Source organism: Silurus aristotelis (genome assembly GCF_946808225.1).
Source record: "Silurus aristotelis genome assembly, chromosome: 26".
In the NCBI taxonomy this organism is placed as follows: domain Eukaryota; kingdom Metazoa; phylum Chordata; class Actinopteri; order Siluriformes; family Siluridae; genus Silurus; species Silurus aristotelis.
In genome coordinates this window covers 11,558,410-11,585,426 of record NC_139599.1, presented here as the reverse complement: position 1 = coordinate 11,585,426, position 27,017 = coordinate 11,558,410, and the positions used below count along the sequence as shown (strand labels likewise).

The window sequence follows — 27,017 nt, the reverse complement described above, 5'->3', positions numbered from 1 at the left end:
TCAATGTTCATTGTTAAAAGCGCTATACAAATAAAAATTAATTTAATTTAATCGAATCGAATACTGAATCCTTCTAACAACATTAGAAGAACCATCATACTGAATCCTTCTAACAACATAACAACCATCATACTGAATCCTTCTAACAACATAACAACCATCATACTGAATCCTTTTAACAACATAACAACCATCATACTGAATCCTTCTAACAACATAACAACCATCTAGGATACAGATTCTTATTCTCCATTACAGTCTCCATAACAGCCAACTAGCAACCGGCTGGTTTAGAAGACCATCGTTTTAAACTTTAAACGTGTCTTAATGTTTTTAATATTTTAACTTTTACATATTACAAAAACATGTAGCCTGTTTATATTTACATCTTTAAATCTCGAATCATTTTTATATCCTCTATTTTAACATTTTTAAACGAGTTTTAGTTTATCATCATTTTGAATGTGCCATCACAGTTCACATGTACTTTTGCTTTTTTGAGTTGAGAAAAACAGAACATTTCAGTATCCTGTTAGATTTGCTGATTCAGTTTCTGTTTTGGACACACACACACACACACACACACACACACACACACACACACACACACACACACACACACACACGCAGCCTGGTAGTATAAAGGGGTGGTGCTCGTGTCGTCCCGTCGCTGCTGTTCCCCTGCCCTCTCAGAGCAGAGAGTGTGTGTGTGTGTGTGTTGTGGTGTGGGCTGTGTTGTGTCGTGGGGTGTGTGAGAGTGTGTGTGAGTGTGGATAGAGAATGGCGACGCTCGTGGAAGCGGCAGAAAGCGCCGAATCATTCCGCAGCGCCAGCAGCCCCCGAGACGCAGGCGGCATCATGGCTTCGCCCACGGACTTCGCGCATTACTTCGACGACGGCAGATATTATCTTCTAGTGGTCCTCGGAGAACTGATCACCACCGAGCATCTGAAATGTGCTGTTTCAGACATTGAAAAAGGTAAGCACAATCATCACTGCACACAAAAACACACTACAGTTTACTGTGCGCCACCAAATCTCCATGTCTCCATGTCTCCACCTGCTTTGACCTTTCAGGTGTTTATTATATTACTGCTTTCTACGCGTTTTATTAATGATGTGCTTCTTTAATACATGACTTCACATGAGCAGGTATCACTGATGTCTAGTTGAAAAGTGTAAGATGATGCCTGCTCCCACCTGCCCCACCCTGTTCTCAGCTCCATTTTACTGCACTGAAACCCAGTGATATATTTATTTATTATTAAATGCTTTCGTGATTTATATATATATATATTTCATATAGATGATCGTAAATACACTGCCAAATAAAAAGCGGTCTTTTGTTCTATTTTGCGCAACAGACACAGGGCGTTTTTTTGTTTTGTTTTTTTGCGCAATGGTCCATAATTCAATTATTATCCCTTTATTCTTTTATTGATGGCACTTTTTCTTTTGGAATAAATGAAGGTGATGCTTTTTTTTTCTTATATACTGTAGAAGCAACAATCACCGCGCACAATATAACAAAAAATAAGCTATTCCTTAATAATACTGATAATATAGCATAACCTAAAACAGACCTATAAGTGCTGCTTGTGTTTACAGCGAAACAGTGTCTCGTTGTGAAAGTCGCTCTGAACATGGCATCTCTCTAAGTTGGAGGTTGAGGGCGTCTTTTGCACGCGCCGCGCATCTCTGGCTATTCTCCAGCATCAGCGTGTAGGCGCGGCTTGAGCCGCACTGCGGTCCCTACGGAAGCCCACTGGGCTCTTTCTCGTTCCGAAAAATAAATAGAGGCGTTTCGCTCCCTGAAAACTGACTTCCAGAAACATTCATATGTGATCATAGGTACGCTGGCAGGGCAATAACAAAACGCATTATGCATCCAAATGAAAGCTCTTTGCACCTAATATAGCATGCAGAAGGTTAGTAAAAACAAATCCTATTATTATTATTATTATTATCATTATTATTATTATTATTATTATTATTATTATTATTATTATTATTAAAGTGCATTTGCTTACCCAAGTTCTAATGATCAAGATGCGTTTATCCACTTCCTTTGTTTCCATTCACTGAAACAACAGTTACTATCCCACAGTACAATACAAATGGCCTTCATGGCACAATTATACATTGAATCTTAAAAGTAAAGTTTGTAGTAAAACTACTGGTTTTACTCATTTGTAGTTATTTAAATAGAAGAAACTCCTTAGTAAATAAGAGGAAATCCATATTAATTAAAAAAATCAAAATCAATTTTTTTTGGACACATACCCATACAGTACATACAGAGTACGAGATGCAGTGAAATGCTTTTTACGACGGTCCAGCATGAGGGAATAGGATGGGGAGAAAAATAAACCAAGAAAAAAAAGAAGGCAGATAAATAAAGAGTATAAACTATATAAAATATAAAATATAATATAAAATGTGAGAAAACAAGGATGCTTATATCAGTAAATAGAAAAACAGTAAAAATGTAAGGTGGTTGATGTGATTGTCAATGTTATTGTTAAAGTTAATGTTATTGTTCTATTCTAGTGACCTAGTTTAGAGCAAGACTGCTAAAGAGACTCTTTTTGTGGTTATTGCTCAACTGGCCATTTGTTTAAAAATTATACTGTATCAATTACTTATTCATGTACCTGCTGAATAAGTAAAAGCAAAATTAAGTTTTTTGTATTTTTCATTATATATTATATGCATATGTATATTATTTGCCATTGGGTGTGGCTCTACAAAACATACTACTATTACTTTAAAACTAAAAATAACCCATACCCTAAAATTAAATAATACTTTTAAATAAGAACTACAGTATTACATTCCCTTAAAAGTAATGTTTCATCAGCTTCAATTACACTGAAACAATGTTCTTCATTGCAAACCAATATGCTTTTAAAATCAAATAGTCACTGTGAGAATTCAATTTAATACATCTTTATTTCTATAGCACTTTTTACAAGTGGCCTTTTACATTGTTTTAAAGCAGCTTTACACACACAAAGCGGTAATAAATGTATTGCCTATAAGTTTGTTCTCAATAATCGTTTATCCCTGATGAGCGAGCCTGTGGCAACTGTGGCAAGGAAAATCTCCCTGAGCTGATATGAGGAAGAAACCTTGCGAGGAACCAAACTCAAAATGGAACCCATCCTCATTTGGTTGGCACCGAATGTCCATTCATTGTAGTTACATTGTTGAGTTGTGTAGTAATAGGTGCGTACATGCAGATTTATTCATGCAAACTGTCCTGAGCCACTGTAGTACAGTGCATCCGGAAAGTATTCACAGTGATTCACTTGTTACACATTTTATATTACAACCTTATTCAAAAATAGATTAAATTAATTATTTTCCTCAAAATTCTGCAAACAATAAACGATAATGACAAAGTGAGAAAAGTGTTTTTTTTATTTATCTTTGCAAAATAAATCTTTGCAAAATAAAAATGAAAAAAAAATCACATTTACATGTATTCACAGCCTTTGCCATGACACTCAAAACTGAGCTCAGGTGCCTCCTGTTTCCACTGATCATTCTGATCATTCTACAACCTGTCCACCTGTAGTAAATTCGGTTGATTGGACATGATTTGGAAAGGCACACACATGTCTATATAAGATCCCACAGTCAACAGTTAATTTCAGAGCACAAACCAAGCCATGAAGTCCAAGTAATTGTCTGTAGACCTCTGAGACAGGATTGTATCAAGGCACAAAGCTGGGGAAGTTTACAGAATAATTTACACAGCATTGGAGGTTCCGATGAGCAAAGTGGCCTCCATTATCCATAAATGGAAGAAGCTGGAACCACCAGGATTCTTCCTAGAGCTGGCCACTTAGCCAAACTGAGTGATTGGGGGAGAAGCGCCTTAGCCAGGGAGGTGACCAAGAACCCTATGGTTCAAAAAGTTTAAAAAGCTTGAGCGTTTCTCAGTGGAGAGAGGAGAACCTTCCAGAAGAACAACCATCTCACTGGTGCAGTGGTGCAGCAGTGGTGCAGCACTCCACCAATCAGGCCTGTATGATAGAGTGGCCAGACGGAAGTCACTTCTCTGTAAAAGGCAAGTGACAGCCTGCCTTCAAAAAAAGCTCCTGAAGGACTCTTAGACCATGAGAAAAAAATATTGAATTCTTTGGCCACCGCTCATCACCTGCCTAGTACCATCCCTACAGTGAAGCATGGTGGTGGCAGCATCATACTGTGGGGATGTCTTTCAGCAGCAGGAACTGGGAGACTAGTCAGGATCGAGGGAAATATGGATAAAGCAATGCACAGACACATCCTTGATGAAAACCTGTTACAGAGCGCTCTGGACCTCAGACTGGGGCGACGTTTCATCTTCCAACAGGACAACGACCCTAAGCACACAGCCAAGATAACAAAGGAGTGGCTACAGGATGACTCTGAATGTCCTTGGAAATGGGAGAAACTGCCCAAAAATAGTGTGCCAAGCTTGTAACATCATACTCAATAAGACTTGAGACTGTAATTGGTGCCAAAGGTGTTTCAAATTGGTGCTAAAGTATTGAGCAAAGGCTGTGAACATTTATGTACATGTGATTTTTATTTGTTTTATTTTATTTTATTTTTACATTTTTATTACATTTGCAAAGATTAAAAAAAAAAACTAAATTTACGTCATTATGGGGTATTGTTTGTAGAATTTTGAGAAAAATACTTAAAACTGTGACATAAAATGTGTAAAAACGTGAAGCGCTGTGAAAACTTGCTGGATGCACTGTAGACTGTTGATATCAATTACAGTACAAATCACTCCTCAAAGTTCTTGAGTTGCTCAGCAGCTTCATGGATCTTTAGGCTGTAGATGTGGAATGATCCCCAGCTGCACAAAGTGGTTTTATTTGAGACGGACTCCATCCAAAGGTGGGAAGACCATTGTCCTGCTGAAAGGTTTAACTACCGTGTGAACGATGTGAAGATTTGAGTACTTGAGTGGAGATTGCAATTGCAGCCATAAGACTATTCAGGGAAGAACATTCACAGCCATTTTTACTGTTTCTATGTGGTACCATCATTTGTAGCAGAGAATGATTTTCAGGTGAGGTGACAGAACTCCAAGGAGAAGTAGGGCACAAGGATGGATCAGGATGGTTTGAAAAGCAGAATGACTTGTAATCACTGGTGTAGCACTTGTATTAGAGTACTAGAGAAAACTGGAGGGAGGGATACATATTAGGAACCTATGTTTTCGTAAGACTGGAAAATGAGCCCTACTATGTCCATCACCCTGGTTAAAGTTATACAAAAAAAAATTGTACTGTTAAAGCTCCTAAAGACCTACAGTATCTAATTTAATGTGACTTAAGATGTATCCTATAATAGAGCTCTTTCAGGCTTCTGAGGAGAGCAATCCTGTTTTATATGTGAAGTGGAGAGTGGTGCCCCCATGGCTGAGCCTTAGTGTTAGCTTTGCCTTTTGTGATAATGCCAAGCTATCATCAATTCGCTCTGTAAGGGATTTAATACAAAATTTGGATGATTAATATCTCTGTCTGAGGAATCCAGACTATGCCTCTCTTACTCTTGCTAACGCTATCACTTGTCTGGATCTGGGTTTCCAACAAAAACGTTGTAAAACATATCCCAAACAAATATCGAGCTCTTGGTCTCATCACAAAAAAAAAACAACAACCAGATCTTTACTCTTGAGCTAAGATGACTTTTACTTCCAAGTTTATTTTAATTTCAGTCACAGTACTCTGTAACTCTGAGTGTCTGTTGGCCTCGCTGTGATTTCCTCAGTAGACATTATCCTGTTTTTGTACATAGTTTTGAGGGGACAGCTTTAGGTATTGGTTTGTCTGATGTGATGCAGCTTCCAGTTTCTCAGCTTTGATCTAACAGTGTTTAATGGGATGTCCATAGATCTATAGGATGCAATCTTAAATGTTATTTTTTTAACACGCTATTCCTAAGTTATGAAATTCCATTAGATTTTCTTTCAATTTTAATGCATAGCATTCATTTACATTTTGCTGTTTTTCTCCAGAAAACTTATGTAATTTTTTTTTATAGTGAAGGCTAATTATAATTCAGTTTTCCCCTTTATCTGAAGCTTGCAGAACCTGAGGGCATGAACACTTTTGCAATCACCATTGTTGATTTTTTCATAATTTGCTGGTTTTCATTTATTTTTCATTTGATATTTAGACAAATCTGATTTCAAATGCCAGGGGGTTTAATGTTTTTGCTAGCTATTGTATGTTATACCTCCTTATTTTATTAAAGTTTGCAAATATTTCAGAATTTTCCCTATGGTAGTTTTTTTCATATAATTTAAGTTACAGCATGTGCACTGAGCAACCAACTCAAGAATCACATTGGGGTATTTGTACAATCAGTGGCGAGCCATGCAATTGGTACCTGGGTCTTCAGTGGGGACTTACCTGACTTAATACACCTATTAATACCACCACTATCACGTCGCAATTATAGAGAACATCAATACTATACAAAAATGCAATATAACAACGCGTGGCATTACAGAGAGAGACATTTCACATATGGAAGATGAATACCATTTTGCTAAAGCAAGAAACCCAGTTCCAACTCCAAAACCTCTATACTACAACCGCAACTCTGCCACCCACATTATCTGGAGCAATTCAGAATCAATTTTTGTCTAATAACATGACAAAAACATTAAAAATGTAAATAAAATACAACCTATTTACCAGAGATGCATACTCATAATTTGCACCATTTCTCAGAGCCTGTAAGCCAGGGGTACCACTCGTATTCATTGGTCTGGAAGTGGAGAACAAACCATGCTTCTAGTTGCTCAACTGTCTTAGGTCTTCTTTGTTGCATCTTTCTCTTTATGATGCGGCAAATGTTTTCTATGGGTGAAAGATCTGGACTGCAGGCTGGCCATTTCAGTACCCGGATCCTTTTTCTACGCAGCCATGATGTTGTAATTGATGCAGATTGTGGTGTCGCATTGTCATGTTGGAAAATGCAAGGTCTTCCCTGAAAGAGATGACGTCTGGATGGAAGCATATGTTGTTTTAGAACTTGGATATACCTTTCAGCATTGATGGCGCCTTTCCAGATGTGTAAGCTGCCCATGCCACATGCAGTCATGCAACCCCATACCATCAGAGATGCAGGCTTCTGAACTGAGCGCTGATAACAACTTGGGTTGTCCTTATCCTCTTTAGCCCGGATGCCATGGCGTCCCAGTTTTCCAAAAAGAAATTCAAAATTTGATTCGTCTGACCACAGAACAGTTTTTCACTTTGCCACAGCCCATTTTAAATGAGCCTTGGCCCAGAGAAAACGCCTGTGCTTCTGGATTATGATTAGATATTGCTTTTTTTTTTTTGACCTATAGAGTTTTAGCCGGTACGGGCAAATGGCACGGTGGATTGTGTTCACCGACAATGTTTTCTGAAAGTATTCCTGAGCCCATGTTGTGATTTCCATTATAGTAGCATTCCTGTATGTAATGCAGTGCCTTCTAAGGGCCCAAAGATCACGGGCATCCAGTATGGTTTTCCAGCCTTGACCCTTATGCACAGTTATTGTTCCAGATTCTCTGAATCTTTGGATGATATTATGCACTGTAGCTGATGATGATAACCTCAAACTCTTTGCAATTTTTTTCTGAGAAACACTTTCTGATATTGCTCCACTATTTTTTGCCGCAGCATTGGGGGAATTGGTGATCCTCTGCCCATCTTGACTTCTGTCACTGCCACTCTGAGAGGCTCTTTTTATACCCAATCATGTTGCCAGTTGACCTAATAAGTTGCAAATTGGTCCTTGTATGTACATTTAACTTTTCCGGCCTCTTATTGCTACCTGTCCCAACTTTTTTGGAATGTGTAGCTCTCATGAAATACAAAATGAGCCAATATTTAGCATGACATTTTAAAATGTCTCACTTTTAACATTTGATATTTTATCTATATTCTATTGTGAATAAAATATAAGTTTATGAGATTTGTAAATTATTGCATTCCTTTTTATTCACAATTTGTACAGTCTCCAACTTTTTTGGAATCGGGTTTGTATGTCTGAGACCAAATCAATTTCTCTTCCTCGGTAGGTATATAAAAGTCTAACTCGGATGTAAAAATGTGTGCAGAGCACTAAAGATGTGTTTTGCCAGTCGAACTTGGCTGTAACAGTTTTGCTCTGACCAACCAATCAGAGGACGAAAAATGCTGACGCTATTCTGGGCCAACTAGCTGGCCCTGTGAGGCGAATATGAAATCTGATTGGTTAAAGAAACAGAGCTATTTCTTAAGGAGACTAAAGTAAAAAGGCCAGCAGTACTTGACTTTGAAGGCCCTGGGCAGATTAGATTGACATGGCAGCACATAGGGACTGATAAGACAAAAAAATCTGACATCCACATACACGTATTGGAAGCACTGAAGCCAAGAGAAATGCTACGAAATCAAAAGAATAAACTGTTGGGAATGAATTAATTTATGTCTTGTCTTGGAACAAATATTAGCATTTAGGTTGTAAATGTAGGTCACTGCTTCTGATAGTGTTTAGGTCAGCAGAAAAGGCTTTGCTGGCCCTGACCGCCTGACACTGTGTACAATTTGAACATTTTCAGGGAGGTTTTAGCTATTTTACAGAGAACAGCTCTGCAGCATCTCCTTTTCGCTGCATTCATAGCATTACCATTACCATAGCATTACCATTGTTTATTCTACACACATTAATGTGGCTAAACTTTCACTTAGACATGGTGGCACCAAAATGGTAAATAGGAAGCCAGGGCAGAAGATTTCCGATGTGTTAGTGTTTGTAATGAATCATTATCTGTATTTAAGGAGCTGAGGATAATATTGACACATGAAACCAAACACTTCTTTAAGTGGCTTACTGCTTCTGTGCTACAACAGAAAGTGAAATGCCTGTCAGCAAGCGTGCGAGATCAACAAGACCATTTTTTTCCTGCCAGCCAGGGGCTAGCCATTTTGCGGCTCAATTTATACCCTATCATGAAAAATACTTTATAGTGCCACAATAGATGCAAATGTAATATTGCACACTCGCAAAAAATGTAGTCGTTGAGTTAATCAAAATAATTTTTCAAGCAAACTACAGTAGCAAGTGTTTGTTTTAAATCTCAACAACGACACATGCATCCGATTTGACTGTAATTTGGGGCCAAGGTTCAAGATTAATTCTCCCATTCTAATTATTACCTGAGGAGAAAAATCTGCAGAATTCTCAAATTTAACCAGGCAGGTTACCAACCATTTTTCTCTGATTTGTATTACTATAGTCTGCAGCCCAATTCTTTTCTATTTTTATCCATATGTTTTCGAACAGGAAATGTTTGAACAAACAACAACTTTAAGATAATAGATTATCATCATGACCAATAGTGTTTAACTACAAGTGCATGATATACACTTATATAATGTTCAATGGAGAGTCTAAAACTAATATCTGATTAGACGTGTTTAACGTGTCAAGTACCTTTCTGTTTTATTCTTCTTTCACAGGAATTCGTTCATGGGACACAAATCTCATCAACTGCAACTTGGACCAGGAGCTAAAGCTTTTCGTGTCACGACACTCAGCAAGGTTTTCTTCTGATGTGCAAGGTATGTTTGTGTTGATTGTTTTGTGCCTTTTTATAAAGCAACTAGTGAATTGTAGTAGTCGATTGCATTCCTTCAAAAAACAACAGTCAAGCAAACATGCAAACAAAAATTCCCAAAATAAAATTTCTGCAATTCTACAATAAATTGAAGAATTAATTTTGCCAATGTTAACTCAAGAGACTTATTTAGACTTTATGTTAATCCTAACTTAATTCTGACTACTAATAGAGCTGTAAAAGAAATCTTTATTTTTTATTATGTCCAGAATTTGCAACAGTTCCTTTCTTTATGCAACACATATCTTTTGAGTAATCGAGGCTTTTAAATATGATGCACATATTTAAAATGCATCAGATTATGACTTGTCTTTCTGCTCGAGTTAAGTGAGCATTTTTTATTGTTCTAAAGTGCATCCTCTCACAGCTCATCGGAAAACCATCCAAATACTGAAAACCTTTATATACAGTCCAATATGATTGATCTGAATCTTCAGAGTAGTGTGGATCATGAAACTATTACTGTATAGTATTTTTTGAAGACCTATTATTTTTTGAAGACCTATTATTGCTATCATATGGACAGTGTCTCCACAATATTAGCAAATGTTGAAATCAGCACTCAGTAGTATGATTTTAAATGTTGCTGAATGCATAGAGCAAACCAAATAAAACCAAGGAGTCTGTATGAACAAAAAAGGGGAGATAAGTTGCCATTAATAGACACTGATGATGTAGGCTGAGCATTTAAAATTGGTATCTATTTTATACATATAAACATTTTTCACGTCTATTGTAAAAATGCAACCTACATATTAATGTAAAATAAATATGGAAAAAGACGAAGAATCTTTAGGGAAAATAATAAATAAAAAATTATTTTAAAAATGTACAATAAACTGGTTAAACATTTACATTTGTGGCATTTAGAAGACAAATGTAAATGTTAAACCAGTTTATTGTAAATTTTTCATTTGTAATTCTTTTCTAATTCTTAGTTGAAGCACCTTTAGATTTTATCACAGCATTCAGTCTTTGTGGGTAAGAGTCAATCAATCTGACAGATCTTGACTTAATAATATTTTGCCATTCTTATTTGCAAAAGCATTTAAACACTCTGGCAGGGCATCTTCTGTGCAGAGCGTTTGTCAGTTCACCCCGCAGATTTTTAATTGGATTTAGGTCTGGAATCTGGCTGGGCCATACTAAAAATGTGTCCTGGTGAAACCATTCCTTGGTTTATTTGGAGGTGTGCTCCGAGCTGTTATCATGCTGAAAGTTAGAATCTCTCTCCATCTTGAGGGATTTACTGTAGCAGAAGACTTAAGGCTTTTATGCCATCTTTTAGAGCTATCCTTTACTAATTCCAGCCTGATTAAATCCCCTTTTTCAGGAAAAAAAAAAAAAAAAGCAACCCGAATCTTCATGCTACCATCTCCATGCTTCACTGTGCAGACGAAAATCTTTTGTGTGTTTTTTGTATTTATTTTTTTTTTTATTACCTTTTGGTATCATAATTCAACTTTGTTGTCATTAGACCAAAACACATTATTTGACAATGTTTTCAGAAATTGAATGTATTAAATGTGTATTAAGAATTTTGGAGACTCTTGTCACTGTTGTCACCAGTACTAGCCAGAAATTATTTTAATGTTGCTGTAGGCCTCTTAGCAGCCTGACTGACAAGTTTTTCTTTCTTGCCTTTTCATCAATTTTAGAGGAACATCCTGTTATTTAATGCCAGTGTTCTCCACTTAGGATATTCATCATCCTAATCGATATTTTTCAACAATGAGATCTCATACCTGCTTTGTAAGCTCTTTGCAGCCCATGGCTTTTCCAATTGGATGTTACCAAAAGGATGCCATTAGAAATTTATTTAGGAACAATAGTACATTGTTTGGGGTTAATCATTTAATTAAATTGATGCTAGATATATGCTAATTAGTATTTTACATAAGTTTACCTGCGAGTTTACATATCTTTCAAAACATGTGCTTATTGTTTCTTTCATTAATTTAGTCATTACTGTTGCACAATATCCAATGTCTGTGTATGTGGGCCTGTACATAGTCTCATTAGTGGTATGAATGGACATTAATACTTATGCACAATGATTATACGCATGTGAATGACCCCTTTTCTCTGTGCTGTGTTTCCTTTTTTTCGTGGTAAAAGGGAAAAAGGTATCTGAACCAGTGAATTATATGAGTTTAGTTTGTATTAAAGCCCTAACTGAGAGCACCACCAGACAGATGGCAAATCGCAGTGGAAATATTATTTTCATGTATGCTGGGTCTGCAGCTCAGATTTTGGTTGCTTTTACTTTCGAATATATCATATTCATCCATTAGACAAAGACACCAGGCACATAAATCCGCTAAATGTAGGTGTAGAAATCAGCTAGACACTGATCAATAATTATTTTCCACCTAGTGGACAAAGTAACAAAAATCTCCTTTAATTATTAATGACAAAGACTTACTGACAAAGAGATACAGAGAGATAAACAGTGAAAGAAAAAGAGAAAGGAGCATTTGTTTATAAAAGCTTATAATCTGTGTGTGAAAAGTGAGTAATTAAATAACAAAAATGGTCTAAAATTTAGAAAATTAAATGGTCTAAAAAATCCTTTTATTTGAAGATTTGTACATGCAAATAAATAAAGGGTTTTTATTATATATATATATATATATATATATATATATATATATATATATATATATATATATATATATATATATATATATATATATAAAAGATCAAGAGTTGCATTTGGAATCTGTTGTTTTAAATGTGTTACTTTGTTTCATCCATACATCCTTAAGAAGAAAAAAAAAACATGTGAGCAACACCAACAAAACAGAGTAGACACAGAAAATTATGCTGGATGACCAAAGAACTCTTTTTCTATAAAAAAAAGAAAAAAAAGAAAACTCTATCAAAATGAACACGTTCTCATGCCCAACTAGTCACATATGGACACCTTCGTCCTTATCCCTTGGTGTCACTTTTTTGATGCAATGGGTACTCCTTTGGCACCATTCTCTAATGTGCAGGGATTCCCATAGACTTCTACAGAACTCCGAACCGGAGCCTGCAGCATTGAAATTTGATGTGTTAGGTAAACAGACTGCCCCGAGGTCATATTTATCTAGCTTTCCAACTGGTTTTTGATTTAAAATTTCACTCGCTGTCTGATATCAAAGTGCCGTCTGTGAAGTTAGGAGTTCGGTGAATCTGTGTCAAAGACAACAATCAAGACTTCGGCAGGGAGCTGCATTGAACTTGGCTGATGAGTGATCATTTGCAGGTCAAAATTACATCAAATTTGACACATGAAGAAGGACAAATCTTTGACGCCTTCCTATTCATCTTTAGTTAGCAACCAGCTACATTTCTTTTAGTTACATGTTGATTGATCAAAAGGGGGCAATTGGGATCTTGCCAAGAATGCCAAAAGGCTAGAAACAGCTGTGCTTGTATATTTAATGTATAAGTATTTGCTTATAAGTATATAAGTATCTGCTTATGTATGTAAGAATTACTGCTTTGCTTCCTCATGATACTGTGTGTAGATATTTTGTTTTGTTCTGTGGAACACCATCAAACTGGCCAGGAACTTGTATTTGAAAAGTTTGATGAGTGGTTTGTTATTTGACTATTCCTGGTTAGGGGTTTACCACATATTTTGTATGTACCATCCGTAAGCCTCAAAAACATATAAAGCATATAAAAAGACTATTTAGTTATGGAACAGCAGCTTATGGACAGATTGAACAGGAAAAGAATAATATGGAGAATTGTTGGAATTGTTCATGTGCCAAAGCATACCACCTAATCTTCTGGCATGAGCGTATATGACTGACAAAAACAATGATTTTTCCTATTACTTGTGACTGCTTAATGAATTCTGTGTACAGGGCTTTATATAAGCAACCCAAGATCTTTTTAAGGAAAAAAGTGGAATGCTCTACGATGGCCAAGTCACCTGGCCTGAATCCAGTTGAGCATATGTTTCACTATTTAAAGGTGAAATGCAGAAACTTAAACGGCAGTAAAGGCCTGGCAGAACATCACGTCATCTGGTGATGAGTCAGTCATTACCTGCAAAACATTTGAAACCAAGGATTAAAACTGCTATGATTATTTATGATTGATTTGTGAGAACATACAAAGTGCTGCAATTTTCTTTACTGTTCACTGGATGGATGTAAATTTCTCCAAATTAAAGCTGAAATTATGCGCATATTTATTATAATATCTGTGCGGACAGCTAAAAAAACAGTAGCTTTGTTAATATAAAATGTTTAGGGAAATTTTTGGATATGTCTATCTGATAGGTGCCATGCGAATACCTGCGAATACCTGCACTGTCTAATGCAGTTATTGTTTTTATCGTACCATTATTTTACATTCCAGTGATGAGACCCGCAACAAAGTTATCAGGTTCTGCATAGGTTATACATTGTTCGAAAAAATTAGAGAACAAGTAGGTCTTAGATGAGGATGACCTACGAGATCATAAAGCCAAGATATAGTTGAATTTTCTTTGGAGTGTTTCACCGATTGAGCTTCCCACATTGTGTCTGCATGGACACTGAAAGTTCAACTTGATTTGGTAGACCCAATAAACCATAGTAACTGCATCCAATGCAAACTTTGATAATTAGATAACGTTATTGCCTTCATGTTTCAGTGAAAAATATATACAAAACCATTTCTTTTGGGCAATCTTTATTAAGGAAGGATAAAAGATCAAGATATTTTCCACTAAATTATAAGACATAGGTCAGTAAGCATGTAGATTGGAGTCCAGTTATAGAAGGCAGACATTGGCATATTTATGTATGTATGTATGTATGTATGTATGTATGTATGTATGTATGTATGTATGTATGTATGTATGTGTGTATGTGTGTATTATGTATGTATGTATGTATGTATGTATGTATGTATGTATGTATGTATGTGTGTATTATGTATGTATGTATGTATGTATGTATGTATGAATGAATGTGTGAATGTGTGTAGTATGTATGTATGTATGTATGTATGTATGTATGTATGTATGTTTATATAGTAAGTTAATATGATCAACATATTTGTGCACAACTGACATCAGTGTGCCAACTGACATAAAGCTTTCAGTAAACAGGGTACTATGATCCTGAGAGAAATTATTGCGCCAAATTATTTTGATATAAAACTAATACAAGAATTTGTTAGATAAAACCAAAATGCATTTTTGACCCTAAAAATTTTTAAAAAGAAGAAATTTTAAAAGCTGCACATTCTACTTTTACCAATTTTATCAAAATCTGTTACCTGAATAGGACTTATTTAAACAACCTTAACTAAAAATTCACTTTCACCTTTGTCTTCTATACAGGACAGAAAGTTTTGCACCACAAAAGCAGCATACTGGAGACAGTTGTTCTGATCAACCCCTCAGATGAAGCTCTTAGCACTGAGGTAATTCTTAATCTTTTCTCTCTCTCTCTCTCTCTCTCTCTTTCTCTCTCTCTCTCTCTCTTTCTCTCTCTCTCTCTCTCTCTCTCTCTCTCTCTCTCTCTCTTCCAGAACTATAATAATATTAAGTATCATGTAAAATGATATAATTAAAGACGTTAACAAGTTAGGATGAATGTGTTATTAATGTTATTAACTTTTAATTATGACAAATTAGATTTGACTTCTAAATATAACTCCTGCAGGGTCTCTAGAGAACTAATGCCGCAGATAAAACTGTGTCTGTTTTCAGGTTCGTTTGATGATATCAGATGTAGCCCGGCACAAGCTACTTGTTCTGGCTGGACAATCTTTGGAAAACACTGGCGAGCTAATTCTTCAGTCGGGTTCCTTCTCTTTTTTCAACTTTATTGACATTTTCACAGACCAAGAGGTGAGAACAAGAAATGGAAGCATACATTTGTCCAGGCAAAAACTTAGTAAGTGAAATCAATAAATTTAAAGCTCTGCCATAAAGTGATCTTTTTTTTCCCAGATTGGCGAGCTTTTAAGCACCATACATCCAGCCAACAAAGCAAAACTAACGGTTTATTGCCCTAAACATGGGGACTGGAAAAATTCCAACCTTGATAAACACAGTCTACAGGACTTCATTAATATTCATCTAAACTCTGTATTCATACTTCCAGAAATGGAGGGTCTCTCAGAGTTCACCGAATACCTCTCAGAATCGGTGGAAATTCTATCTCCTTTTGATATGCTTGAACCCCCCAGTTCTGGAGGGTTCCTAAAGTTATCTAAGCCCTGTTGTTACATTTTTCCTGGAGGGAAAGGTGATTCAGCACTTTTTGCGGTTAACGGTTTCAACATGCTTGTAAATGGTGGATCTGACAGGAAATCATGTTTTTGGAAGTTGGTGCGCCATTTAGACAGAATAGATTCCATTCTTTTGACACACATTGGCGATGATAGTCTTCCAGGTATCAACAGCATGCTGCAGCGAAAGACTGCTGAACTGGAGGAGGAGCAGTCGAAGGAATCGACAGCCAACAGTGAATGGATGAAGAACATGATCTCGCCTGACATTGGTGTTGTGTTCTTAAACCTGCCTCCAACTCCTGAGAGTTTTGAACAAAATCACAGGGTACGAAGAAATATTGAAGAAGCAACACTCACTCTGCAATATCTCAGTAAGCTCTCTTTGAAGCCAACACCCCTGCAAAGGAATATAGGAAATACAATTGAGCCTATTATTCTATTCCAAAAAATGGGTGTTGGAAAGTTGGAAATGTATGTTCTCAATCCGGCAAAAAACAGCAAGGAGCTGCAGCATTTTATGAAGCAGTGGACCGGCACTGAGAAAGACAAGTCTTCAGTTCTATTACAAAATGGAAATAAATCAGAGCTTCCAATCTCATATTTGTCCTCAATCTCCTCACTGATTGTGTGGCATCCTTCAAACCAATCAGAGAAAATAGTGCGTGTTCTATTTCCAGGTAATGCCACACAAAATAGCATATTTGAAGGGCTCGAGAAACTTAAACACTTGGATTTTTTAAAGCATCCTGTTGTCACTGAAAAGGAGCTGTCTTTAAACATGGAGCCAACAATCAAGCAAGCAAAGGTGAAGCAGGAGAGCAAGGACAGTCCAAAATCACTGTCAAAAGCATCACCAATCAAAGGCATCCAAAAATTGTCCAAAGAAGATGTTTCTGAAAAGGCAGAAAATGATTCAGGAACTCTGGATTCGTCACTCAAAACAAAGAAGAAAGAAAAACCTCTTGCCAAACCTGCCAAAATTATGGGAAAAGAGGTAAAAATGGAACAAAAATCATTAACTGACTCCCCAGAAAAACAAAAAGCCAATATAAAAACAACAATTACCCCCAAAACAAGCAAGGAGACAAAGAAAGTAGTGAAAAAGAATGAGACTGTTAAAAAAGAAGAAAGCACAGAGAAAAGAAAAGGTCGGAATTTCACACCCCAAAATGATGAAAAGGCCACAATTGAGAAATTGAAGAAAGAGGAGCTTAGGAAACAAGGCAAAAAGAAGGATATTAGGAAAGGCTCTCCCATGAAAGAGAGCAGAAAAGAAGAAAAGAAGGAAATTAAAAAGGATGAAAAAGATGTTAAAGCAGACTCTAAGAAACCTGCAAACTTAAAGAATAATTCTCACAAAAGTGATGTGAAAAAACCAATCCCAAAACTAAAGGCACCAATACAAGCAAAGACACCAGGCAGCCCTGCAAAACCTAAAGAAAAAAACATTAGCAAATCTTCTAAAAAAGATGCAGAAAAACCAAAGGCAGTTGCTGCAGCTGCTGTTTCAGAGAAGACTTTGTCTATCGACGCCACCATAGATAAACACGATATAGAGGATGAAATATCCATAATGTCCTCTCCAGAAGACCTGACTAAAGATTTTGAAGCTCTTAAAGCAGAAGACATATGTGAATATGATGAAAGTCTTTCTCAGAACAAAACACAGACTTCTGAACAAGGTGCAATTCAGCATGAAGAAGTCAAGGCCTTAGCAGAATATCTTGAAGATAATCTAAATATAGAAACCAATCTAACTGTAGAAGCTGATGTGGAATGTGTGGAGATACAACTAATAGAAAAAACTAATGTTCAAAAAATCCAAATTGAAAAGTTTGAAGATGATGACCCTGGTTTTAAAGAATCATCTGATGTAGGACATGAAGAAAAGGGACTTGCAGAAAATGAAGATGATCAAGAACAGCATATGTATACTCAGCTTGAAGATGATGAAATACAAGTGAAGGATTATAAGAGAGAAAGTTGTGAAACAGAGTACAAAGTACCTAAAAAGCAGAATATAGAAGTGCATAGTCCTATACAACTTCCTGCTTCTGTTTCACCAGCAGTTTCTATTCATGATGAAACTCTGCCAGGAGGGTCAGAATGTGAGATTGTCTCAGATGATGATAATCAGGATGAGCCGCCAGAAGAATACACTACATCTGTCCATACACAGTCTACAATTGAGATTTCTAGTATACCAACTCCTATGGATGAAATGTTAACACCGAGAGATGTTATGAGTGATGAGACAGCAAATGATGAACCTGAGTATCCTCCTGGTATTTCAGGGGTCTGTGATAGAAATATATATTTTAAAGACACTTCTGAGTTAAATCATTCAAAGAGTGATGACACAGAGGGTTATCGTTATCATGCATCTGCCTCCACAATTTCACCACCATCTTCATTGGAAGAAGATAAATCTTGTAAGGCATTCTACAGTAAACATAGTGATGGATTTTTCCTTGATACAGGGAGTCTGAATTCTACAACGCACACTTTGCCACTTGTACAGTCACCTTCTGAAGTCGCTGATGCCAGCATTGATCCCATTAATAACGATATATCACCACTAGTCAAGCCTGGCACTATACTTACACTGTCATCAGGACATGTGGATTCTACTCATAGTCCAGAAGATAAAACTCTAGAAGGAACTTCATCTCCACAGTCCCCAGGGCATACACCTTACTATGAATCTCCAGTTGAAGAGACAGCAGAAGCTACATCACATGAAGTCATTAACAAGCATAGCCCCATTATTGTTGAAGTAACAAGTGACACAGAGAATACTACCAGAGAGGCTAGTCCTATAGATCAAGCTAGAGATTTCCCTATATCAGTAACTGGAATAGTTTTAACCCCAGAATGTAGTGCATCTGTAAGTGAAAGTACATCAACGAACGTAGGAAAGTCACAGTTTGATGATCGGCTTAATGATCAGATTAAATTTTATGACAAAAATGCATGTGTTGATACATCAGTTAGTTCATCTTCATTACCTCACACAAAAACAGAGTCTTTCTCGGATTCAATTCATTTTTCTCCATTTAAGGAGAGTAAAATGTCCATATCTGAAGGAACCACATCAGAGAAGTCAGATACTCCTGATGATGAGGTTGTTCATGAGGATACTTTGTCTCATATTGCATCGGCATCAACGGCATCACTCGCAACAAGCTCTTTACCAGAGCCGACAACAGATGATGTCTCCCCATCATTACATGCTGAGGTGGGTTCTCCTCATTCCACAGAGGTAGATGACTCTCTGTCTGTTTCTGTTGTGCAGACTCCAACAACAATGCATGAAAACGATGTTTCTCCAACTAAAGAAGAAAGCCCTCGACCAATGTCCATTTCTCCCGATTTTTTACCCAAAATGGCTACAGCTAAGCCAAGGATCCTTCAGCAGGACACAAACTCTCCTGGACATCCAGCAAAGTCATTAGAGATTAGCCAGGAATATCATTCTTTTGCCCTCGATTTCAGTAAGCAATCTCCAGAGCATTCAGTAGCAGGAGGAGCACAGCATGCAGTCACTGAAAATGGCCCAACAGAGGTTGACTACAGCCCGTCAGAGGGTTCTGAATTCAGGCCTGGAGGAGCAGGTAATAAAGCAGCATTGCTTTTTGAAGAGCTTGAAACCTCTCAAGCTGCCTCTGCTTCACCATCTACACCATCTGTTGCAACACCCTCTCATATTGGTCCTAGGGAAATTTCTCCTAATGAAGATACTCAATCAGAAGTAGTCACACCAAAAATATCTCCACAAAACCAATCACCCGTGTCCTCTGACTCTTCTATAGTTCTGGTTGGTACCAGCAACTCATATGGACTGGATAAAGGTAAGATAAGTCCCACCTTATTTTGCAATGAGGATAGTTTTTTTAAGGCAGAGAATACCAGCCATATTGAGACTGGTTTTCTACCAGAGACTGTTTCACCTTCACCCTCTACAGTATTATCTGACTATTTTGATCAAGAGAAGCCGGATGTAAATACATTCAGAGAAGTATGTAGTCCTGTTTCTGAGTCTAATCCATTCCATTCTCCTGAGTCTGTTAATCTAGTTGAGTCAAACTCCTCCTCACACATTAAAGAAGCAGGGCTGCAGTCTGCTGACTGTAGCACCAGCGGCTCTAAAGATCAAGACAGTTTAAAAAAAAGTCTCTCTCCACAATCAAGGTCAAACGTAGACTTATGTTTGGTGGCCTCATGTGAATACAGACATCCAAAGACAGAGCTTTCCCCATCTTTTGTAAATCCCAACCCTCTGGAGTACTTCAATGAGGACAATCCGTTGGAAGAGAAAAAGCCACTTCAATATAGTGGAGAACCACCACCAAGTGGAGGAAAGCAACAGAGCAAGCGGTGTGAAGAAACCCCTCCAACATCTATTAGTGAATCTGTTCCCTCTCAAACAGATTCTGATGTTCCTCCTGGAACTGAAGAGTGTCCATCTATAACTGCAGAGGCAAATATTGATTCAGAAGATGACTCAGAAACTCTACCAACAGACAGGACACTAACTTCTCATTATCCAGAAAGTACTACTGTCTCATCAAGAGACTTTGCTCCACCACCACCCTTTCCAGATGTCTGCATGGTGGATCCAAAAGCTTCAAAAGACAATCAACTGAGCGAGTCTGGAAAAGATAAGGGAGAGAAGCAAAAAAAGAAAAAGACTGTTAACAAAATGAAGCCATCTTCACCAGGTAAAAAACATGAACTGTCAAAAACAAATGTGGTCAAAGAGTCCAGAAATGCTTCAACAGTGGAAAAGGATGCAAAAAATGCAACTAATACATCTGCATCAAGGGGTGTAAAAACAACAGGTAAGCCTCATTTTATAATTTATTTGAGGAAGTTTTGTAAATCCATTGAGATTTTCAATATGTTTACATTGGTCTAGCATGTTTTAAGTAAAAAATATATATTACAAATCTACTACAAAAATATATATTAAAATATTGTTATAGACTGACATAAAAAAGTTAAGCTGCTCCTAGTCCTCATTCAGACTGCCCATTGGTCCTATTTAGGTAACTATCTTTTGTGTCATTTATGTTTAAAAAGCAAACACATTATACTCTTTTAGTTGCTTACATGTTGCAGAGAACTGCAAAGAGAAATTCAGCTCACTGCATGCTGTGCCATAAAACTTTTAAATTTGATAAAATGAAAGCAAATTAATTGTATATGCAGAGCAAGATGCACATGAGCACATGTTAAATCTAGTCAGTTTGCACCTACCCTTTTGCTAACCCAGCAAATAAACTTATGCGGGCCCACTGTGCGAATGTGTGGGTTTACTGTGGGGCAATTTGGGCAGGACAAACCCACATTAATTCAACATGTGCTCTCCGTGGCTAAGCCCACGTGAGGCCCACAGCAGATTTTTAAGCCCTTGGAGTGTTTTTAATTGGGTAACCTAACTTTGGGTTTGCCCACAGGTATCGACATTGGGCCCTCAAAGGCCTGCTGTTGGCTGTGTTTGGGCAAGCACACGTTAGAGCTCTTTTGGAATTATGTGGATTCAAGTTATGAGTACTAGTTATAAAAATACAACTAATAGAATTGTTTCCCAACAGATTTTTAGACAAATGGCCGTCTGTGTTCTAAAAGCCTGTAGCATATTTATTTATTGGCTTCAAATCACTTTTTTCACTCTGGATAAAGGCGTCTGCCAAATGTCAAAGATGTAAATGTAAATTTGTTTGTTTGTCGTCGTCGTCGTTACAGTTTGGTTTGGGCTTTACCAGCATGAAATGCGGGGAATGGAGTGGACCACACAAAGCTAAGAGTGGTCTGTGGGCATGTTGTGGGCCCATGGTGGGTCCTACTGGGGGCGACTTCTACTTTTACTTAATGTGGGCAACTCATACTCAGCTCATACTACCTGGGCCAAATATTGGGGGCTTAGATGTGCCCCGCACTTGACAACAGTAAAGGGGTTCACAATCGTCTGCCTGCATGGGCCAAAAAGGGGCATGCTTGCTCGCCATTACCAGAAAGTACATTCCTAGGTTCCATCAGCAGCAGCAGCAGCCTTAGCAGCATCTGACATCTGATTCATTTGTGGTTCAATGACAACTCTATGAGAAAAGGTAATTTACTGTTTAAGAGCAGTGACAAACTACCGCTTGTACAGATCTAAGAAAGGAATTAATGATGTTTTTAAAGCAATGTTGCCATTAAAGGGGAGCTTAATGTTAACAATATCTTTAACATTTGTAGTCATGTTTGATGACAACCTCAATCAAATTTCGAAACTTCAAAAGAATTATGCTCATTGTTACTGCAACAATAATCACATTCAAACACAGCATTATGGTTTGCAGTTCATGGGCCATATAACTGCTCAGAACTTTTAAAGTTGAATGTTTATTTCCACTCCAATTATTATTTCCTAGACAAAATAAATTTTAATTAATTGCTGATTTTTTAAGTTAATGTAAAATGTAGTTGTTTAAGTGGACTTTTGATTAACCTTAGGCCTAGGCTTTATTTTCCGTTGCACATTCTGAAAACTTGAGCATGAATAGACTCAGGGTAAACTGGATAATCCTCTTCAACAGGAACAGCAAGAACAATTTGGTATAATTTAAGAGCAGGGTTTCTTATACAAACAAATCATACGTATACAGTAGGTAGGCAACATCTCGTGAGCAAGATTGCTGTTTTAACCAAATGGCTACAGGTAGGAGGTGGTCACACAGATAATCACAGCTCTGCTTATATTCAGTACGAAAACATGATTTCTAAAGAAGATAATTAATATTGAGTGACATTTAGACAAAACATGACTAATATTTTTAGCCTGTCTGACAGTCAGGGCTTTATAATTGCTAGAGCATGCTTTTCCTACCCAATGAGTAGACCGAAACTATTGTATAATGCAATACGTTTTTTTTCTACAGATGTTGTAGTTGTTGGATTTTTCTTAGATTTAAATAAAAGAATAAAAAAAATTTTTTAACTGTTAATGTCTGATTTAGTTTGCAGAGTGTTTTATTTGTCTATTTTGGTATATTAGAGCTGCAATTTTCATGTGCCAAACAAAAACATGGTTGCCACTACCAGACACTTGATTGCACCTGTCAGGGATCCACCTGCCACGCCCCCTTTGGTGGCTCTCTATGCCTCCGCTCTCCCTGGAGCTCCAGGTTTAACCACGCACACCTGGAGCTCATCATCACTCATGCCTCCACTCTCTCTGGAGCTCCAGGTTTAACGAGGCACACCTGAAGCTTATCATCACTCCACCCCGCTCCTACATAAACCCCTCACTCACATTCACTCCCCGTTCGTTATTGTTTATGTTAGACTTTCCGTGCTGCATGTTTTCACGTTCCGGTTGTCATACAGGACTCCACAATCCCATACCGGCTGCGCTTCACCTCCCCGTGCATCTCGGGTCAGCTAGCGCACCTCGGACTCTCTCAACCGTAGGACTGCCGTGTGCCCGTATGCGTGTCTGTGTGCTCGTATCTCTCTCTCCCTCACACTTGCATTAAAACCCAAGCGAGCTGTACTCCGGCTTCCGCCTTCTGTTTCGCTCGCACCCTGACAGCACCACATTAAAGACATTGAAAGCTGATTTAATAACAGGGTCTGTGCTGTTTGGTGCAGACTAGATGTCCATGTCCGTGCAAATAGATTGGCATTAATTTACTAGGCATGAAAGTCACTTTTGGAATAGAAAATTGGAATCTGCTTGTATCCCTCAAACAGTCCTTTAAATAATAACCTTATTGGATGGTTGGAGAGTGCCTGGTCAGTACGCAAATAGTGGAGCTTACGATCAAGAGATTTGCATACATTGTCTTTCCAAGTACCAGTGGCCTATCACCAGAAGATGGTCAAGGGTAGCTCTCTCTTGCAAAATTCTTAAATATTAGACCCATTATTTAAATAACAATAATATTATTGCAATAGTGCTTTTACTTCTGAAGTTTCCATTCTCAAGTGCAAGTAATGCTGTTAAAAAGGCCATACTGGTTATAATTCACTTATCCTTCTTAAAGATTCACTGAGATAATGCATCACCTGGTGTTTCAGACTTAATATAAATAAAGATATTAATTAATCAGCTTGATAAACATATGACTTTAAAATGGGGTGATTAGAGAGCAGTACAAAGTTCATATCACTGCCTATACAAAATCATCCTTGATATATTCTAATCGCAGTTCTTTTAAGACGGAAATCTGTGACACTATTGAAAATTTAATATTTACTCCGAATGTGATCAACATGAATGAGTAATGCTATTATGCTTAAGTTCCAACTGCAATGTAATATATTAAGTACATTTTCACACCTCATGTCCTTTATTTTGTGTACCATTCACATATTCATATATTCTGAAGTGTGCCTTTACTAAAATTGTGTATTTGCAAAGACTTACTTAAAGGGTGTATGAAGTTTTTTTTCTTCCATAAACCTTCCTATAAACTATTTTAACTTTTACTGAGAAAGTCCAACTTTTTTTCCAAAGCTTAAATCTCTTTATAATAATATATAGATTTACATTTTAATATACATTTAATTATACTATTGATGAAACATCAAAAGTAGGCTAACATACAGCTACAGTATATATTAAATGCTCTCACACCTGTATCTGCTTCTGAACATCCTATTACAGGTCCTGTTGCTGTTTAAATAAAGCCCATTTTTCTGAGAAGGCTCTCCACTATAATTTAAAGTATGCCTGTGGAGATTTGCCCCTTCAAATGACAAAATACCACCCATTTATCTACTTATTCCAAGTTGGCTGGAAAGGTTTTTACGGGTTTGTATGCACAGCTTCCAGGCAATCAGAATCAAGTATTGAAACGAGTTAGCTTTTTTTTAAATGTTGATTTCTTTTTGTTTTTTTTCTTTAACTTTTAGTGTTGACTCCTTATATTAAAGTTGTTTATTTTTAAGTTGCTTTTTTATTTGTTTAAATAAAACTTTATTTAAAGGTTTTATTTAAAGTTGAGTATTATCATTTATTATTTCTTTTTTTAAGTTGAGTGTTTTTATTTAAGTTGTCCTTTTTTTTAGGTTCTTTGTCATTCTGGGTCACCGTACACAACCCCATCGATGTCACTCCTCTTGGATTGTAGCCATCAGTGAAAGGCACCTGAAAGCTGCAGGGCAACAAGAAGGGTGACATTGCTGTTTCTACATTCAGCTGACCCATTGGATGATTACTTTCTTTAAATTCCAGAACTCCAGCTAATTTCTACTAGAATTTGTTGAACATCTGCTGGGCATCTCTCAATAGCAAAGGAAGTTGTTGAAACATTTTAGGCCACATCTACACAACCATGGAATACTGGAAGTGCTCACAGAGTGTGTGAGGGGATATGGGCGAGTTGGGGCTTGAGTACTGTTTGGTTTCATGCTTGTCCATCTTTGGTCCGTGCAGGGCTTCTTCACAGCCACAGTAACCTTTCTTGGAACTTTAGATATGGTGTGCATGCATTTCTGCTCAGCAAGGTTGTAAAGAATGGGTATTTGAGTTATAATAGTTTTACAGCCAGCTTGAACCAGTCTGGTCATTCTTCTGTGATTTCTCATAACTCCAATGCAGTGTACTTATTCTTCCAAATCATTATAACATTTACTGCACTCTCAATAATGTTTTGAAAAATGTCTGTACTGTGTTTATGACTATGTGTGCAACATTTTCTATTCTTTCTTTTTCAGGAAACAGTGGATTGTCAATGAAATGTCCTCCAATGTATATGGACCTAGTTTATATCCCTAATCACTGCAGTGCCAAAAACGTTGATTCAGAGTTCTTTAAGCGAGTCCGGTCCTCATATTATGTGGTCAGTGGCAATAATCAGGCAGAGCAGGAGCCTAGCAGAGCAGTGTTAGATGCTCTGTTAGAGGGAAAGGCTCAATGGGAAAATAACATGCAGGTATGACATTGCATTCTGTTCAATAAATTCATAAAACATTTAATTGAACTGTAAATTGTAAAGTAATGCATGCAGTATGCAGTTTATTAGTGGTAAAGAAAATATCAATCTAAACTAATGCATATATTTCTGTGCTCTAGGCCACACTTATTCCCACCCATGACACTGATGTTATGCGGGAGTGGTATCAGGAAACCCATGAGAAGCAGCAAGACTTGAATATCATGGTTCTGGCCAGCAGCAGCACTGTCGTTATGCAAGACGAATCCTTCTCTGCATGCAAGATAGAGCTGTGATTATGAATATTCTTTGCACCCCATATGGAAAAGAGTGCCACAAAGAGCTGAACACCACATTTAAACAGATAAATAATTCGGTTTTCACTAAAATTATTTGCACTTATTAAACTGAATAGAAAGCTTATTAAAGTGAAATGTATTCAAGTTTCTTTTGTGGGAAATGCATAGGTCTTAGAAGTCATTATCAATATCTAAATGTCAATATCTAATAGTGTAATTTTAGTATATATACACGCACATGCAGAATTTATTTCAATTGCCTTAATAGCTGAATGTACCACACATGATGCACTTGTTTGAGATAGTTAGCAATGTAAAAGTGAACATGTTGAATTTAGCTGTGAAGTTGAGCCTTAATTGACTGGAAAACCGACAGAGAAAAAACAGGTCACTGAAGAGCTTAACAGTGCTTGAATATCTAGGGCATACTGAAACATGAGGCCTATGACATTTCCATTTTAAATTGCTTTTTTGTTGTTGTTGTTGTTGTTGTTCAAAGGTACTTAAAATGTTTAGAAATCATGAGTGAGTATGAATTATTATTTTACATACCCTGTGTGCAAAGTATGTATTCAATATTCCTGTCTGCACTGATATCCACCATAAAGAATAAAAAAACTAGATACAGTAACTCATGTATAATTGCTTAGCAACAGTTAACTGACATCAACCTAGTGATTGCACTGTCCGAGAGAGAGAGAGAGAGAGAGAGAGAGAGAGAGAGAGAGATGCTTGAGAATGGTGCGTTCTAGCCCCCATTTAAATGAGATTACAGAAATTACAAATTTGCTTTTTTGTGACAATAGTTCAATATCAGCCGATTCATGTTTTTCAGGTCATCATCAAAATTTAATTCAGTTAGCACAGAGAAATCTCACCCTGCTTAGACTTACA

At 37.1% G+C, this 27,017-nt stretch overlaps 1 protein-coding gene across 2 annotated transcripts; it reads left to right on the top strand.

Moving 5' to 3' along the window:
* The first annotated feature begins 620 nt into the window (after positions 1-620).
* Positions 621-26,645, top strand: map1b (microtubule-associated protein 1B). 2 transcript variants are annotated; one of them, XR_014531820.1, is made up of 8 exons: positions 621-979; positions 9,510-9,611; positions 15,000-15,082; positions 15,372-15,512; positions 15,615-20,739; positions 24,959-25,063; positions 25,607-25,824; positions 25,965-26,645. XR_014531820.1 is itself a non-coding variant. In XM_083531687.1 (7 exons), exons 1-7 carry the CDS (start codon positions 781-783, stop codon positions 26,118-26,120), a joined length of 6,024 nt encoding a protein of 2,007 aa, XP_083387813.1. In that variant the 5' UTR covers positions 621-780; the 3' UTR covers positions 26,121-26,645. The 2 variants fall into 2 exon arrangements, 1 of the variants encoding a protein (XP_083387813.1); XM_083531687.1 differs by lacking the exon at positions 24,959-25,063.
* The last annotated feature ends 372 nt before the right edge of the window (positions 26,646-27,017 follow it).

Coding starts and splice junctions, on each gene's coding strand:
- map1b (XM_083531687.1), top strand. CDS start 781: ATGGCGACGCTCGTGGAAGCGGCAGAAAGCGCCGAATCATTCCGCAGC. Junction 980..9,509: donor TGTTTCAGACATTGAAAAAG/GTAAGCACAATC, acceptor CTTCTTTCACAG/GAATTCGTTCATGGGACACA. Junction 25,825..25,964: donor AATGGGAAAATAACATGCAG/GTATGACATTGC, acceptor TCTGTGCTCTAG/GCCACACTTATTCCCACCCA.